General features: G+C 37.4%; 1 protein-coding gene across 6 annotated transcripts in view; it reads left to right on the top strand.

Moving 5' to 3' along the window:
* LOC128689722 (major facilitator superfamily domain-containing protein 6) overlaps positions 1–18,883 on the top strand; it is a 62,338-nt gene that overhangs the window by 20,487 nt on the left and 22,968 nt on the right. For 5 of the 6 annotated variants that reach the window (XR_011391975.1, XM_053778141.2, XM_053778124.2 and 2 more), the window contains exons 3-5: positions 6,844–7,910; positions 8,149–8,323; positions 8,465–8,704. Coding sequence is in view for 5 of the 6 variants with exons in the window: in XM_053778141.2 (XP_053634116.2) it covers positions 6,844–7,910; positions 8,149–8,323; positions 8,465–8,704 (1,482 nt within the window). In the remaining variant the exon portion in view is untranslated. Of the gene's footprint in view, positions 1–632; positions 746–6,843; positions 7,911–8,148; positions 8,324–8,464; positions 8,705–18,883 lie in introns of those variants that run through there. The other variant, XM_053778149.2, reaches the window with a different exon arrangement.

Below are 18,883 nucleotides of genomic sequence, written 5' to 3'. Positions count from 1 at the left end.
CCATCATCATAATCTTATTGTACATTGCAATAAAAGCAGTATTACAGAGGCACCTATGAGTCCAGGGACTGGGTACCAAGGTTCTGTTGACTGAACAGTTAATAAATACAGTTACATGTTAGAAATACACTAGGACAAGGGATTGAGCAAAGGTTGTTAATTTGATGGCTTTACTAGGCCCTGTGGGTGATAGTGCTCTGTTGAACAAGTGACAGTGGTTGAGGGTTGCTGCATTTAAAGTAGGCAAAGTTAAAGTGCTTGGGAAGAACTTTTGGTAATGTGTAATTATGGATGAAATGTTTAGGCATTATTGTTTCGACTCACTAATTTTGTGATTGATTTTATTATTCTTGTAAAATGCTCATTATTTGGCTAACAGAATATTGGAGGCCCTGGACACATTGTGCCTAGTCTTATGACTAATGTCCACAGAATGGGTGTGGGGTGCATAAAACTATTGAACTAAAATTAGTCAAGATTTACTGTTGTACATAAATTGTCTCTTGATAGATCATGATAACTTTTCTTAAATAGATCTCCTAGTAAACACTAGATCTAAAATAGAAGGCATGTAATCTCTCACTTGAGTTACCTGTTTAATACAGCAATGTAATGGTGACCACCTAATACAGGTACATTAAGGGATGCGTCTGGAATTAGTAGAGAGCCTAGGATGCTGCCTTTTGGTGCCCAATGTATGGGTAGAATTGATGAGGATGATCACATGTTGGTATCTGTTATTGAGGTAAGGTTTAATAAAGGATATTATAATCAACATATCCAAATGCTTTTCACAGATCTATAAATAGGCTTAGTGGATACTCGTTATTTTCAAGTGAGGTATTTATTTTCGTTATGGCATTGTTTATAATGGTTGTTTTCATGTTTTTTGACCTGAAATCAAACTGACATTCATTTAGTATGATATGTTTTGTTTCATTTTGTAGGGGTGTAATTGTCTGTGTACGTCTTATTTGAGATTGGATATGAGGGTAAATTATTCAGAGGATTGTTGAATAAGTTGAATAAATTAGGTTCAGTGACAGATACATTAAAGTATTTCTTTGCCAGCATTTTACTTTTGCTTGTGATTTCATGCCACTTCATGCTTCCACTTTTTTTTACTCCAATACATTGTACCATATGTTATACAGTGGACCCTCAACTAATGGCTGCATTAAGTAGCGGCAAATTCGTCTAACGGCGCTTTTTGGCATAAAAAAATGTCTCTACCAATGGCGAAAAACTCTACCAGTGACGTTCGTCCAGAACATGTCCATGCGGGCCCAGCCACTCCAAGACTCTGTGTGCCATTGTTTACAAGCTGTTGTGGTCGATTCCACGTGTGCCTGCCATATATTTTGGATTATTCCAGTGTTTTTAGTGCTTGTAACCGCTAAATAAGCCACTGTGGACCCCAAGAAAGCTCTTAGTGCAAGCTTGTGTTAAAAAGGGTAAGAATTACAATGGAAATGAAGAAAGAGATAATTGAAAAATACGAGAGTGGAGTGCATATGTCTGAGTTGGAAAGGCAATACAACAAATCACATTCAACCATCAGTATTATCTTGGCAAACAGAAAGGCAGTCAAGGAAGCTGTTGTTGCGAAAGGTTCAAGTATGTTTTCAAAATGGAGACCACAAATAAATGAAGAGGTAGAGAGACTGTTATTGGTATTGATAAACGAAAAACAATTATCAGGAGATAGTGTTTCTCAGTCTATAATTTGTGAAAAGGCAAGAAAGTTGCATGATGATCTCATTAAGAAAATGCCTCAAAATAGTGCTGCTGCTGATGAATTTAAGGCCAGCAAAGGCTGGTTTGAGAGATTTAAGATTCGTAGTGGCATACACAGTGTGGTAAGGCATGGTGAGGCAGCCAGTTCAGACAAAAAAGCGGCTGAAAAATATCTGAAGGACTTTAAGGAATACATAGAGACTGAAAATTTAAAACCTGAACAAGTGTTTAATTGTGACGAAACAGGCCTGTTTTGGAAGAAAATGACAAACAGGACCTACATTACTCAGGAGGAAAAGGCACTCCCAGGACATAAGCCTATGAAAGACAGGCAGACATTAATGTTGTGTAGTAATTCCAGTGGTGACTGCAAAGTGAAGCCTTTATTGGTGTATCACTGAAACTCCCAGAGTGTTCAAGAAAAACAATATCGTCAAGGGTAATTTGTGTGTGCTGTGGAGATCAAACAGTAAAGCATGGGTCACTAGGGAATTTTTCTTGGGCTGGTTTTATGGTGTGTTTGGCCCCACTGTGACAAAATACCTCCAGGAAAAGAAATTGTCACTCAAGTGCCTCCTGGTAATGGAAAATGCTCCTGCTCATCCTCACGACTTGCAAGAAGAAATTGCAGGGGAGTTTGGTTTCGTTAAGGTGAAGTTTTTGCCTCCTAATACAACTCCTCTCCTCCAGCCCATAGACCAGCAGGTCATTTCAAACTTCAAAAAACTCTACACACAAAAACAGTGTTTCAAAAGTGCTTTGAAGTGACCTCAGACACTCAGTTGACCCTAAGAGAGTTTTGGAAAGTTCACTTCAATATCCTCAGTTGTGTAAACCTTATAGGTAAGGTTTGGGAGGGAGTGACTAAGAGGACCTTGAACTCTGCTTAGAGGAAACTGTGGCCAGAATGTGTAGAAGAGAGGGATTTTGAAGGGTTTGGGGCTAACCCTCAGGAGGCTATGCCAGTAGTGGAAGCTGTTGTGTCATTGCGAAAGTCCTTGGGGTTGGAGGTTTGTGGCGAGGATGTGGACTTGGTACCTGAAGTATTTATGGAAAGGGATTACCCTTCCAAACAATAAAACACCTGCATTATCTTCCCTCCTACCATCTCATCACTCAACAACTCCACAATAAAGGTAAGTGGCATTTAATTATTGTTTATTTTGCATGTCCCATTCGTTTTGGTGTAGGGAAATGTATATTTCATGTAAAAAATTTTTTTTTTCATACTTTGGGGTGTCAGAAACAGATTAATTCTATATTCATTATTTCTTATAGGGAAAATTAATTCGACCAACGGCAAATTCGACTAACAGTAAGGTCTCTGGAACGGATTAATGCTGTTGGTTGAGGGTCTACTGTAATCCCTTCCTTCTGATACAGTTGTTGTATTGAGAATTATACATCAAATATCTTTTTACCTCTGCCTGCTCAAACAATTATAAACTGGTACCAGACTTACTATTTTAATGATCATTGTTGGTCCTTTCATTTGGGCACTGATTTTTTTAATAAAGTTTTTTGCTTCAAATGACCAGGAAGGTCTTGAATAATCCTCATTTAATTTCTACTGTATTGTAATTTCATAACCTAGTACCACTTGCCCTTTTACAAATAGACAATTAATTTTTTATATTTTATTTTATAAACTATCTTGTAACTTGTATCTTAACTATTTTAACTTTCTGTTAATATCATGTAATAGACATTAAAAATGTGAAAACTGTGTACAGTGTAAGTCCTTACTTAACATTGTCGATAGGTTCTTAGAAACTGTGAGTTAAGCGAAACGACGTATAATGAAACCACACCTTACTGACCATCATCAGATATCTTTAAAACTTCTAGTTTTGTTCTGAATGTCACACTTTTTTTTTGGGGGGGGGGGGGCACAGACATAAGGGGTGCACAGTGCACCTTCAGCACTCATTGAAGCTTGTTTACCAATGCCTCGGGCTTACGACAGGCTCTCTGACCAGTATTCATACCTGGAGTTCCGCAGGGAAGTGTCCTTGGTCCCCTGCTCTTCCTCATATACATCAATGATCTTCCAAACGTATCCCAACACCTGAAACCCATTCTCTTTGCTGACGACATGACTTGTGTCATCTCTCACCCTAATCTTGCCACCCTCAACACCATTGTTAACAAGGAGCTGATCAAAATATCGACTTGGATGACAGCCAATAAACTTATGCTTAACACTGACAAAACCTACTATATTATGTTTGGTAGCAGAGCAGGAGTTGCGCAAATTAACATTAAGATCGACAACACTCCAATTACCAGACATAACGAGGGTAAATTCCTAGGCTTATACCTTGACAACAACCTGAATTTCAGCACCCATATCCAACACATAACCAAAAAAGTATCCAAAACGGTTGAGATCCTCTCCAAGATACGATACTATGTGCCGCAAAATGCCCTTCTCACACTATACCACTCACTTATTTATCCATACCTCACCTATGCTATTTGTGCTTGGGAATCAACTGCAGCAACACACCTAAAGCCAATAATAACCCAACAAAAAGCCGCAGTAAGAATAATCACTAAATCCCATCCCTGGCAACACACCCCCCCACTCTTCATAGATCTAAACTTACTCCCTGTTCAGTACATCAACACTTACTACTGTGCAATCTACATCTACAGGACCTTAAATTCCAATATTAACCTTGACCTAAAACGCTCTCTTGATAGTTGTGACAGATCCCACAGGCATAACACCAGACACAAACATCTCTATGACATTCCCCGTGTCCGACTAAACCTTTACAAAAATTCAATGTATGTCAAAGGCCCTAAAATCTGGAACACCCTACCTGAAAACTCCAGAACTGCAGACACATTCATCACCTTCGAAACTACCATTAGAAAACATCTTATCTCCCTGATACACCCCGTCAACTAACAACATGAATACCACCTGGTGGTTCACACTTACACTCACCCATTTGTCCATAAACAGAAATATTAATCTCAATCTTAAAATAATGATTCCAAACTAGTCATAAGTTGGCCTGTGATACTCCAATACTGAAACTTTGTACTGTGCCAAAACAAAGCATTCACATTGCTAAACTCACAAACTAGTATTTAGTCACTTAGCCATAATACCAACTTACCTCATAATTTGTAATATTTTAAAATTAAGAATTAAACTAAGTCTGCCTGAAATGCCTAGCCATGCTAGATGTTCTAGTGGTACACTCTGTAATTATTATTTTACTACATGTAAACCACACAATAACCAAATTCTGTAAACTCAGCATTGTAATCCTTATAGAGAATAAACTTTGAATTTTGAATTGAATATTAGAGCTGATTTCCTCTATTCTGTTTATTTCAGTATACATATAGTACACTACTGTATAAACATTTAAAAATATACCAGAAATGTTATAAATGATGCAAAGGTGACATTGAAACAATGTCAGAGATGGTTGACACAAATGCACTACCATTATAGTATGCTCCTCATTTAGCGACGAATTCGTTTAACGACGTGATCTCAGGAATGGAATTCCGTTGTCAAGTGAGGAGAGGCTGTAGTAACAAATATGGCAGGTTCACTGAGCGCTTTCATACCGTATTTATTGTAGTGCATTTGCATGAATTGTATACTTTATGAATTTTTATTTTACAATAATTTGTATTCATTTGATTTTTTCTCATCAACAAAATGACGTTGAACAAAATGACATTATTCAAGGACCTGCTGTAGTTGTTATAAAGGTACTAGTCTATGTTTTGCTTGAAATGCTGTGCATCCTATGGGCTTTCTGATTATTGTATACTTTGCATGTACAGTGATTTGAAATAAGGAATCTAAATCTGAATCAAAATTTTCTATTTGAATTGGATCATTTTACTGTTTGGATATTTTTAAATACTGAATACAGCAATAGCTAATTTTTCAATCATTGGTTCATATGATTGTCTTAATCTGTATAGTAATTTCTGATCAATTTTAGTGATGCACTAATTCACATATGTACGTAGTTATTTTTGTGCATTAATACTTCCTTGATGAGGCTTTTTGATATAGTGACAAATTTAAGGTATTCATATGCTGCTGATGTTACCCTGTTTATGGCATTGTACACCTTGGAAATTAGGTGTGATGCCAATCCCCTAGGTTCTGTTCTTTGAGGGATACATAGATACATAGAGGGATACATATTTTTGTCTTGGTGTGATCATATGTTATTGTTTGGATATTGAGGTGTAGGTATGAACAACTTCATGCATATTATTTGCCTGCATTATTCATTTCATCTTTTTGTGTAACTAAGTAAATTAATATATTTGACACTATCCAAACACAGTAAAACTATTCATAAGCAAACAGGTTATTCTCATTAATATTTTACCATAGTTCAATAGTTATAGAGTTTCACAAATATGAATTGTGGGCTAATGATTTCTGTGGCTTATATATAGTTGGTTAGAGTACTGTATTGCATATTTTTTATAATACACCCACTGAGGTAGGGTGACCCAAAATAAGAGGAAACTCATTTACTGTCATTCATTTTATTGCTTTCTCTCCAGAAGTGTGTTGACATCACAGTTCAGAATTCCAATATACTCACCCCTCGTTTAGAGTGTAGGCAGTGTATTTCTCACTTTTAGGGCTCAGGTCTGGCTAACTGGTTTCCCTGAATTTGTTTTTAAATGCTACTTTTTGCACTCACCAACAGCATAACATATCCACTGCCTCTAGCCTCCTTGCTGCAACATTTAAAACCAATGCTTTACATTCAATATAAATGTATATTATTAAAACCTATACTGTATAATTCAAGCACAGTGATAATTATTTTTTTCCATGTGTCAGAAATGTAATACTGTATCAAGTACTATTGGAGGCCAGAAGCTGTTTGAGCTTATTTAGGTTTAATGATAATAAATGATGTATTCTTTGAAAATTATTATTATGTTCTGTACATATAGGAAAATCCAGTTTTCATAATTGGCACAATTATGAAAACTGGATTCTCCTATATAATATCTGATAAAGTGCTCTGATATAAAATATTAAATTTTAACATCTGCTGTACCAATAATTTTTTTTACAACAAAGTAATTCCTCCACAGGAATATCGTTTTTCACATTCTTGCCAGTGGTGGCAAGGCAGAAGGGCATCCCAACGTTAGCTGTGGGCCTCATGTGGACAGTTACTCCTTTTGCAAGTTCTGCTATCACCTTAATGATTAGCACGCTAGCTGATGCTTTCAAAATTCACCGTGCACTATTTTTGTCAGGAATGATTGTCCTCAGCACGTCCTTCATATCAATCTTCCTTCTACCGGATATCTCAAGGTCATCTCATACCCAGAGAGAAGCAACAGTTTCACTTCACTGTCTGGACAATATTACTAGACTATCTGTTTGCTCAAGTGTATATGAAAATCATAACAGTTTCAGTTTTTCTGTGTTGCAGAAATGTAGTAATAATGAGACACTTGACCAAGTGACAGAAACCCAAAGAGACAATATAAACTGCATGGTAAACTGTTCTTACCCACAGAACATGAACTTAATCTCTCTTAATTTTACTGAAAATTTCCCATTACCTTCAGGTTTAATTTTTAATATAAGCGCTGAACGATCTACTTTCAACATTTGTGATGATGGTAATTGCACAATTATTACTGACACCAATACAGCACCAATGCTGTCTGAATTTTCCAATTTCACCTGTGAGGAGAAGTATCATGCAACATGTTTTTACCACTGTGGTGCTGATGACAGCAGAGATGAAAAGGATGTAACACTCTCAGATGTGATTCATACTCCAGAATTTTGGCTCATATTCATTCTTTTGGTGTTGCTTTATGGAGGAAATTCTACCACCACCACCATGGCAGACACTGTGTGCTTCTCCATTCTGGGTCAAGCTCGTCACAGATATGGTCGTCAGCGTATGTGGGGGAGCGTTGGTTGGGGACTAGTTGGTACAGTAAGTGGAGCTCTGGTAGATCACTATTCCAAAGGAAGTGCACACATCAACTACTCTTCAGCTTTAATTATATCTGGTGTCTTCCTCACACTGAACTTCATTGTTTCTCTGCAGATTCCCTTTTCTTTCTCAAAAAGAGAGAAACTAAAAGCAAAAAATGTTGGCAAAATTATTTGCACTTCGAAGATGATGATTTTTATGGTATGTACTGTATGTTAGTCCTGTATATTTCAATGATTATATATTTCAGTGACTGTATCTTTTGTTTTCCATTTATTTATTGAAATATAAACCTCTTCACTTGGGTTTCTTTTATTTGAAATGTCTTATTGCTTTATTGGTTAAATGAATTTGTTAACTGAATTTCCATGCAGGGGAGGGATATTAGTGAATATATTGAAAGCATATAATACATAATACTATTTTATTTTTATTCCAGCTAACTGTTATAGTGATAGGCTTGACTATGGGAACACTATGGACTTTCCTGTTCATCATAGTGGAAGATGTAGCTGTTACTTGGAATCCAGATTTTCCTAACATGAAACTTTTACAAGGTCTTATGTTAGGAGCACAGTGCTTCCTGGGAGAAGTGCCCTTTCTTTTTTTGTCATGTAAGGAAAAACCTGTTTATTTTTGTATTAAAAAGTTAAAATTTGCATGATTTGCACTTTTATATTAAAGTACAGTACACTATAAAATTATAGTAAATTATTTTACATGCATATATAATATAAACATTTTCTGCATTTCAGCATACACCATCAAAAAATTGGGCCAAATCCCCACCTTTGCACTGTCAATGGCAGTATTTTCTCTTCGTCTTCTCCTGTACTCCTGTGTCACCAACCCGTGGTTCTTTCTCCCAGTCGATCTGCTTCATGGGTTATCATTTGGACTCTTCTACCCTAATATGATGAGTTATGCAAGCTTCATGACTCCAAAAGGTGCCCAGGCTACAATGCAAGGAATTGTCAAATCTGTCTTTATTGGTGGTGAGTTAAGTAAAGGTCAATTTCAATATTAATTTTGTAGAGCTTAACCATGTGTCCTAGTACTGTTGCACAGATAGACCATTTTCTCCAAAACGTTCACACTGCTTGTCATTTTTCTTAATTTATTTGACCTGATATTGTTTTACTGTATCCATTATGTAATGTTTATTCATTGGTTATGAGTTTAAAGTTATTTAAAAATTATGGTTATTTAAAAAATTAAACATGATTGCTGGAAGTCTAAGCCCCTCCCACACATAAACTCCTTTACCCCCCCCCCCCCTTCCTCCATTTTTGGGGTCACCCAGCCTCAGTGGGAGACAGCTGGTGTGTTGAAAAAAATTACAGTATACAAAGCATTCAATCCAATTATAATATAAGATTATATACATGGTTAACCAGTTGTATTCTAATCAGTAATTGGTCAGTATTTTGTTTATCTTATTTCTAAGTATTTCTTCAAGAATTGAAGTGGAGAATATGGAATAAAGAGGCAGCAGTGTTGGATAAACTGAACAGATGTTTTGCAGGCACAAAACTTAAAAATTAACTTGATGTTTGGGGTGATGAGATATGAGATCTGTTAAAATGAATGATCAGCTGAATGTAATTGTGGAGGGAGTTAATGAAGTACTAATCTGGAAGTGAAGATTGGTTAGATGGGATTATATGACAGAGACTGAAAGCCAGTGGTATTTTTTTTTTTCTCTCTAACAAGTTGGCCATCTCCCACGGAGGCAGGGTGACCCAAAAAGAAAGAAAATCCCCAAAAAGAAAATACTTTCATCATCATTCAACACTTTCACCTCACTCACACATAATCACTGTTTTTGCAGAGGTGCTCAGAACACAACAGTTTAGAAGCATATACATATAAAGATACACAACATATCCCTCCAAACTGCTAATATCCCGAAACCCCTCCTTTAGAGTGCAGGCATTGTACTTCCCATTTCCAGGAGTCAAGTCCGGCTATATAAAAATAACCGGTTTCCCTGAATCCCTTTACTAAATATTACCCTGCTCACACTCCAACAGATCGTCAGGTCCCAAATACCATTCGTCTCCATTCACTCCTATCGAACACGCTCATGCACACCTGCTGGAAGTCCAAGCCCCTCGCCCACAAAACCTCCCTTACCCCTTCCTTCCAACCTTTTTGATGACAACCCCTACCCCACCTTCCTCTCCATGTCATTTATTTATTTATTTATTTATTAATTTGAACATGATACAGAGAAATACAAGGAATACAATTTTTTAAAGTGCAGCATGCCAAAGCCCCTTGTATCTGGAGAGTTTATCTGGAGAGAGTTCCGGGGGTCAACGCCCCCGCGGCCCGGTCTGTGACCAGGCCTCCTTAGGTCAGTGTCCCAGGATGCGACCCACACCAGTCGACTAACACCCAGGTACCCATTTTACTGATGGGGAACATAGACAACAGGTGGAAAGAAACACGTCCAATGTTTCTACTCTGGCTGGGAATCGAACCCAGGCCCTCACCGTGTGAAGCGAGAGCGTTAACCACCAGGCCACCAGAGCATGCAGAGCATTATGGGCAGGCTTAAAATTTACTTAAGATTAACTAAGCAATGATATATTCAGTGGTACAAAAATTATTGTAAAACAGATAACAGTTGAGTACAAATGAGTATTACAAAGACAGGTCATATGGTCATTTACTGTGTTGTTGTGTAATCAGTAGAATGGAGTATTCTGTTAGGTAATGAAGTTAAATAGTAACAAAGTGTGATTGGGTCACAGGTTGACATTTATGAGATACAATAATGAGATACATATATGAGATACAATTTATGAGATACAATTATTCAGTATTTATTTAGTTGTGGGTAAGTGATATTTGAGAAGAGACTTGAATTTATAAACAGACAGTGTTTCTTTTATATTTACAGGTAATGAATTCCAGATTTTAGGGCCTTTTATGTGCATTGAGTTTTTGCATAGCGTGAGATGAACACGAGGAACATCAAAGAGTGATCTGTGACTTGTGTTATGGCCATGTGTTCTGTTGAGGTTGGTAAGGAGATATTTGAGGGGAGGGTTTATGTCAGAGCTAAGTGTTCTATGTATGTAGTAGGTGCAGTAATAAGTATGGATGTTTTGTATTGTGAGTAGGTTTAGAGTTGTGAATATTGGTGGAGTGTGCTGTCTGTAGTGGGAATTTGTTATCATTCTGACTGCAGCCTTTTGTTGGGTGATTAGTGGTCTGAGATGGTTTATTGTTGTTGAGCCCCATGCACAAATTCCATAGGTGAGATAGGGGTAAATAAGAGAGTGATATAGGGCCAGGAGGGCTGACTGTGGAACATAGTACCGTATCTTCGATAGTATGCCTACGGTCTTGGAAATTCTTTTGGAAATTTGTTGTATATGTGTTTGAAATTTGAGTCTATTATCAAGGTGGATTCCTAAGAATTTTCCCTCTGTGAGTTTTGTGATAGGTGATCCATTTATCATTATGTTAAGAGACACATCTGTAGCTCTGTTACCAAACTGAATGTAGTAGGTTTTGTCAATGTTTAGAGTAAGTTTGTTGGTCCTCATCCAGGTTGATATTTTCTGTAATTCGGTATTTACAGTATTGGCTAGCATGACTGGGCTCGGGTGAGAGTAGACGTATGTAGTGTCATCTGCAAATAGTGTGGGTTTGAGTAGTTGCGATGCATTTGGTAGGTCATTTATGTATATGAGAAAGAGAAGAGGGCCTAGGACACTTCCCTGTGGGACACCAACTGTAATTGGTTGTGCAGAAGAGTTTGCCCCATTTGTGTACACATATTGGCTTCTGTTGCTGAGGTATGACTTTAGGTAGTTGAGGGAGTGCCCTCTTATACCATAGTGCGACAATTTTATTTGGAGCAAGTCGTGGTCAACTGTATCGAAAGCTTTACGTAAGTCAATGAAGATCCCCAGTGGGACTTCTTTTTTCTCTATTGCTGTATAAATATGTTCTAGCATGTGGATAATAGCATCATTAGTATTTTTATTAGGCCTGAACCCAAATTGACAGGGGTTGAGTATGTTGTGGGAGATGAGGTAGGAATAGATACGCTTATGGATTAATTTTTCAAAGATTTTAGAGAGAGGGTGTAAATTGGATATTGGCCTATAGTTATTCAAGTCTGTATGGTCTCCTCCTTTATGGATCGGGGTGACCCTTGCTATTTTGAGAACTGTAGGAAAGGATTCAATGGATTTGTTAAAGAGTGTTGCAATGATTGGTGATAGCACCTGTGACACTTTTTTGTATATAATGGGTGGTAAGGTATTTAAATCTCCTGTCTTGTTTTTTAGTTTGTTGATAATAAGGGAGACTTCAGTTGGGTTAGTCGGAGCTAGGAACAGTGTATTCGGGTAGTTGCCAGTGAGGTAGTCATTGGGTGGGGTATCTGAGCTTGGGATTTTATTGGCAAGGTTTTTTCCTATAGTGGAGAAGAAATCATTAAGTCTGCTGTTTCAGTAGGTGGGAATTGGGGTTCATTCTACTTTGATCCATTCTCTCTCTTTGATCCATTCTCTCAAACCCACACTATTTGCAGATGACACTACATACATCTTCTCTCACCCGAGCCCAGTCATGCTAGCCAATACTGTAAATACCGAATTACAGAAAATATCTACCTGGATGAGGACTAACAAACTTACACTAAACATTGACAAAACCTACTTCATTCAGTTTGGTAACAGAGCTACAGACGTCCCTCTTAACATAATGATAAATGGATCACCTATCACAAAGCTAACAGAGGGAAAATTCTTAGGAATCCACCTTGATAATAGACTCAAATTTCATACACATATACAACAAATTTCTAAGAAAATTTCCAAGACCGTAGGCATACTATCGAAGATACGGTACTATGTTCCACAGTCAGCCCTCCTGGCCCTATATCACTCTCTTATTTACCCCTATCTCACCTATGGAATTTGTGCATGGGGATCAACAACAATTAACCATCTCAGACCACTAATTACCCAACAAAAGGCTGCAGTCAGAATGATAACAAATTCCCACTACAGGCAGCACACTCCACCAATATTCAAAACACTAAACCTACTCACCATACAAAACATCCATACTTATTACTGCACCTATTACATACATAGAACACTTAACTCTGATATTAACCCTCCCCTCAAACATCTCCTTGCCAACCTCAACAGAACACATGACCATAACACAAGGCACAGATCACTCTTTGATGTTCCTCGTGTCCATCTCACGCTATGCAAAAATTCAGTGCACATAAAAGGCCCTAAAATCTGGAATTCATTACCTGTAAATATAAAAGAAACACTACCTGTTTATAAATTCAAGTCTATTCTCAAAGATCACTTACTCACCCAAAACCAAATAAATACTGAATAACTGAACCTTATAAATTGAATATCTTAAATGTTTCTCATAATTATATCACATAAATGTTAAACCTAAGACCCAATCTAACTTTGTTATTTTTTAAATACACTACCTAACAGAATACTCCATTCTACTGAATGTACAGCAATGCATGCAACCATATGACCTGTCTTTGTAATACTCATTTGTGCTTTATTGTTATCTGTTTACAGTAATGTTTTATCACTGATTACATCATTGCTTAGTTAATCTTAAGTTAATTTTAAGCCTGCCCATAATGCTATGCATACAAGTGGCTTTGGCATGCTGCTCTTACCTGTATTTTTTTGTACCTCTGTATGTTCAAATTATTAAATAAATAAATAAATAAATAAATGACCAAACCACCTCAACAACCCCTCTTCAGCCCTCTGACTAATACTTTTATTAACTCCACACCTTCTCCTAATTTCCACACTCCTAATTTTCTGCATAATATTTACACCACACATTGCCCTTAGACAGGACATCTCCACTGCCTCCAACTGCCTACTTGCTGCTGCATTCACAACTCAAGCTTCACACCTATATAAGAGTGTTGGTACTACTATACTTTCATACATTCTCTTCTTTGCCTCCATAGATAACATTTTTTGACTCAACATATACCTCAATGCACCACTCACCTTTTTTCCCTCATCAATTCTATGATTAACCTCATCCTTCATAAATCCATCCGCCGACACGTCAACTCCCAAGTATCTGAAAACATTCACTTCTTCCATACTCCTCCTTCCCAATTTGATATCCAATTTTTCTTTATCTAAATCATTTGATACCCTCATCACCTTACTCTTTTCTGTGTTCACTTTCAACTTTCTACCTTTACACACACTCCCAAACTCATCCACTAACCTTTGCAATTTTTCTTTAGAATCTCCCATAAGCACAGTATCATCAGCAAAAAGTAACTGTGTCAATTCCCATTCTGAATTTGATTCCCCATAATTTAATCCCACCCCTCTCCCGAACACCCTAGCATTTACTTCTTTTACAACCCCCATCTATAAATATATTAAACAACCATGGTTCCTAAAGTCTGTTCCTGATCAGCCGGGCTGTGGCTCGTACGTTGGTTTGCGTGCAGCCAGCAGTAACAGCCTGGTTGATCAGGCTCTGATCCACCAGGAGGCCTGGTCACAGACCGGGCCACGGGGGTGTTGACCCCCGGAACTCTCTCCAGGTAAACTCCACTCTGAAACCTCCTTGCTCATCTGCAATCCTACATTCTGTCTTACCTCTAAATTCTTTCAATTATAACCCTACCGTACACTTTACCTGGGATACTTAGTAAACTTATTCCTCTATAATTTTTACAATCTCTTTTGTCCCCCTTCCCTTTATATAAAGGGACTATACATGCTCTCCGCCAATCCCTAGGTACATTCTCCTCTTTCATACATTTATTAAACAAAAGTACCAACCACTCTAACACTATATCATCCCCTGCTTTTAATATTTCTGTCATGATCCCATCAGTTCCAGCTGCTTTACCCCCTTTCATTCTATGTAATGCCTCACATACCTCCCCCACACTTACATTCTGCTCTTCTTCACTCCTAAAAGATGGTATACCTCCCTGGCCAGTGCATGAAATTACCGCCTCCCTTTCTTCCTCAACATTTAAAATATTCTCGCCATTTACCTAATACATCCCTCTCCCCATCTACTAACTCCCCTACTCTGTTTTTAACTGACAAATCCATACTTTCCCTAGGCTTTCTTAACTTGTTTAACTCGCTCCAAAATTTTTTCTTATTTTCATTAAAATTTCTTGACAATGCCTCTCCCATTCTATCATCTGCTCTCCTTTTGCATTCTCTCACCACTCTCTTCACCTTTAAAAGACTCTCCATATACTCTGCTCTTCTTATAACACTTCTGCTTTGTAAAAACCTCTCATAAGCTAACTTTTTCTCTTTTATCACACCCTTTACTTCATCATTCCACCAATCACTCCTCTCCTCCTGCCCCCACCCTCCTTTAACCACAAACTTCTGCCCCACATTCTAATACTGCATTTTTAAAACTCATCCAACCCTCTTCAAACCCCCCACTACTCATCTTTGCACTAGCCCACCTTTCTGCCAATAGTCATTTATATCTCACCCGAACTTCCTCCTCCCTTAGTTTATACACTTTCACTTCCCTCCTACTTGTTGTTGCCACCTTCCTCTTGTCCCATCTACCTCTTACTCTAACTGTAGCTACAACTAAATAATGATCCGATATATCAGTTGCCCCTCTATAAACATGTACATCCTGGAGCCTACCCATCAACCTTTTATCCACCAATACATAATCTAACTACTTTCATTACGTGCTACATCATACCTTTGTATATTTATTATCCTCTTTTTCATAAAATATGTATTACTTATTAGCAAATCTCTTTCTACACATAGCTCAATTAAAGGCTCCCCGTTTACATTTACCCCTGGCACCCCAAATTTACCTACTACTCCCTCCACAACATTTTTACCCACTTTAGCATTGAAATCCCCAACCACAAGTACTCTCATACTTGGTTCAAAACTCCCCACGCATTCACTCAACATTTTCCAAAATCTCTCTCTCTCCTCTACACTTCTCTCTTCTCCAGGTGCATATATGCTTACTATAACCCACTTTTCACATCCAACCTTTGTTTTACTCCACATAATCCTTGAATTAATACATTTATAGTCCCTCTTTTCCTGCCATATCTTATCCTTCAACATTATTGCTACTCCTTCTTTAGCTCTAACTCTATTTGAAACCCCTGATCTAATCCCATTTATTCCTCTCCACTGAAACTCTCCCACCCCCTTCAGCTTTGTTTCACTTAAAGCCAGGACATCCAGCTTCTTCTCATTCATAACATCCACAATCATCTCTTCCTTATCATTTGCACAACATCCACGCACATTCAGGCTTCCCACTTTGACAGTTTTCTTATTATTATTCTTTTTAGTAATCTTTACAGGAAAAGGGGTTACTAGCCCATTGTTCCCGGCATTTTAGTTGACTTTTACAACACGCATGGCTTACGGAGGAAAGATTCTTATTCCACTTCCCCATGGATATAAAAGGAAAAGTAATAAGACCAAGAACTATTAAGATAAAATCAAAGAAAACTCAGATGAGTGTGTATAAATAAACATGTACATGTATGTGTAGTGTGACCTAAGTGTAAGTAGAAGTAGCAAGACATACCTGTAATCTTGCATATTTATGAGACAGACAAAAGACACCAGCAATCCTACCATCATGTAAAACAATTACAGGCTTTCATTTTACACTCACTTGGCAGGACGGTAGTACCTCCCTGGGTGGTTGCTGTTCTAATATCATGGGGAGTGAGTACATTAAAAAAGCTGCCACTTATTATCATAAAGCTCCACTTACTGCCTTAAAAATGGCTTATTTTTATGGTACCTGTGTAGTAATTTTTCTTTTGTGGTTTATATGCATTTTTTTTATCAAAATTACTAATTGTAAAAACATAATGACAACTAATAGTTAACAATTCAATCATCAGAAAATATGAAATTAGCCCATATTATTCACACATTGGTAAGGCAAAGTCAGTTTCAAAAGTGTTTCAGTGTTTGACATTGTAGAAATAAAAATTTCATATTGCTTATAGCTCTCAGTAGCTGTCATTTCCTAGGTACAGTGGACCCCTGACTTTTGATATTAATTCGTTCCAGAAGGCTGTTCGGGTGCCGTTACTGAATGAATTTGCTCCCATAAGGAATATTGTAAATTAGATTAGTCCGTTTCAGACCCCCAAAAATACACTTACAAAAGCACTTACAAAAATACACTTGCATAATTGTTCGAGTTGGGAGCTGATTGTAAGTCGGGGGTCCACTGTATTTCCTTATACTGTGTAGTGTTATAACAAATAAAACAGCAGTTTAGAACATAAATTAGTTGAATAGTACTGTATGTACTACTTTTTATATCAAGTGGAAATAGTCAATTTTTACACTCTACAATTGAGCAGGATTGCCAGATATATTTTTAAGTGCTTCAAAATGTGTAAGAAATAGGTAAGGCTACAGCAACTGCAAAAAGGCAAGAACAGAAAAAAAAAAAGATACCAAATGAGCTCAAGGGCAGTGACCATTTCCCTGCTTTTTTTCCTTCACCTCCTCCTATCCCCAACTACACCACAGGATGGTATCCAAGAATAGGGCAGATACAGTGGAACCCCGGTTTGCGATATTAATCCGTTCCTGAGAGCTCATCGCAAACCAAAATTATCGGAAAGCGAATCAATTTTCCCCATAAGAAATAATGGAAATCAAATTAATCCGTGCAAGACACCTAAAAGTATGAAAAAAAAACTTTTACTGCATGAAATATAAAGTTTAATGCAATAGAATAATTACAATAACAACAATAACAATAAATAACGAAAGAATAATTGACACTTACCTTTAACCCTTTGAGGGTCGACAGGCCCTCTCCGAAACTCGTTCTCAGGGTCGGCCAAATTTAAAAAAAAAAAAAAAATTATTTTCTCTTATGAAAAGATAGAGAATCTTTTCCCGATCATAAAGACACCAAAAGTTTGAAATTTGATAGAAAACTTACGGAATTATGCTCTCGCAAAGTTAGCGGTCTCGGCGATATTTACGCATCGGCGATTTTGCCCACTTTGAGCCCCATTTTCGGCCATTTTCACTGTACTAGTCGACAAAAAACATGAATATTTCGCTAGAACTCCATTTTTTCTATCGAATGGTTGCAAGAAACCACCCATTTATAAATTCAACTATCCAGTACAGTGGTCAGAATTTAGCAATTTTGCCAATTTCACACAAATTTCAAAAGATGCCAATTTCCGAATAGGGTCCAGAATAAACAAGAAAGACATTCCTGGCACTAAAATGACATTTCCTCTAGTCATTAGTCACGTCTCAAGGGCCCTCTTATATCCTTTTGCTTTCCACTTTGAATTTTTATTCTCAAAAAAAATATAAGATTTACTGTTATGCAGACTACTGCATTAGTGTAAAAAATGGTATAAATATTATTGGTGCACTTGTAAAAGAATATTAGACTCACCAGTTGACGTGTATTGCACGCTTGGCACGATTTGTTTACTTTTGAAGTTTGGTAAAAATCGAACATTTCTGCTACTTTGAGCTCAACTTCAGGGCACCTTTCTTTGTAAAACCAGTCAAAATCATCTCAATTTCTGTAATATGTCTTCCATTCTATAAAATGAGACCAAGAAAACTAGAATACAACAATAAATACCATACGAAAATACACTGCAAAGTCGCTGATTTATTAAAAAAAAATGGTCAAAGTTTTTTTTTCTCATTATGCACTGTGTGCTGCAGGATTTTTTTTAGACTGTGCACACTGACCACATAGACCCATTCTTTCACATGAAGGCCTACCAGCTTTCTCCCACTAGATTTGAGGCCGCTAGAATTTATGAGTACTAGTACGTCAAAAACCCCTACGCGTAAAACGTACTAGTACGACCAAAACCCTCAAAGGGTTAATGAAAATCTGGTGATGATTGATGGGATGGGAGGAGGGGAGAGTATGGATGGTGTTAGCATTTAGAAGGGGAATCCCCCTCCATTAGGACTTGAGGTAGCAAGTCCTTTTCCGGGGTTACTTCCCTTCTTCTTTTAATGCCACTAGGACCAGGTTGAGAGTCACTGGACTTGTGTCACACAACATATCTGTCCATAGAGGCTTGTACCTCTCGTTCCTTCATGACTTTCCTAAAGTGTTTCACAACATTGTCA

This window comes from Cherax quadricarinatus, chromosome 1 (genome assembly GCF_038502225.1).
Source record: "Cherax quadricarinatus isolate ZL_2023a chromosome 1, ASM3850222v1, whole genome shotgun sequence".
Taxonomy (NCBI): domain Eukaryota; kingdom Metazoa; phylum Arthropoda; class Malacostraca; order Decapoda; family Parastacidae; genus Cherax; species Cherax quadricarinatus.
Note: the sequence above shows the minus strand (reverse complement) of the source record. Positions and strands in the feature narration are given on the sequence as shown.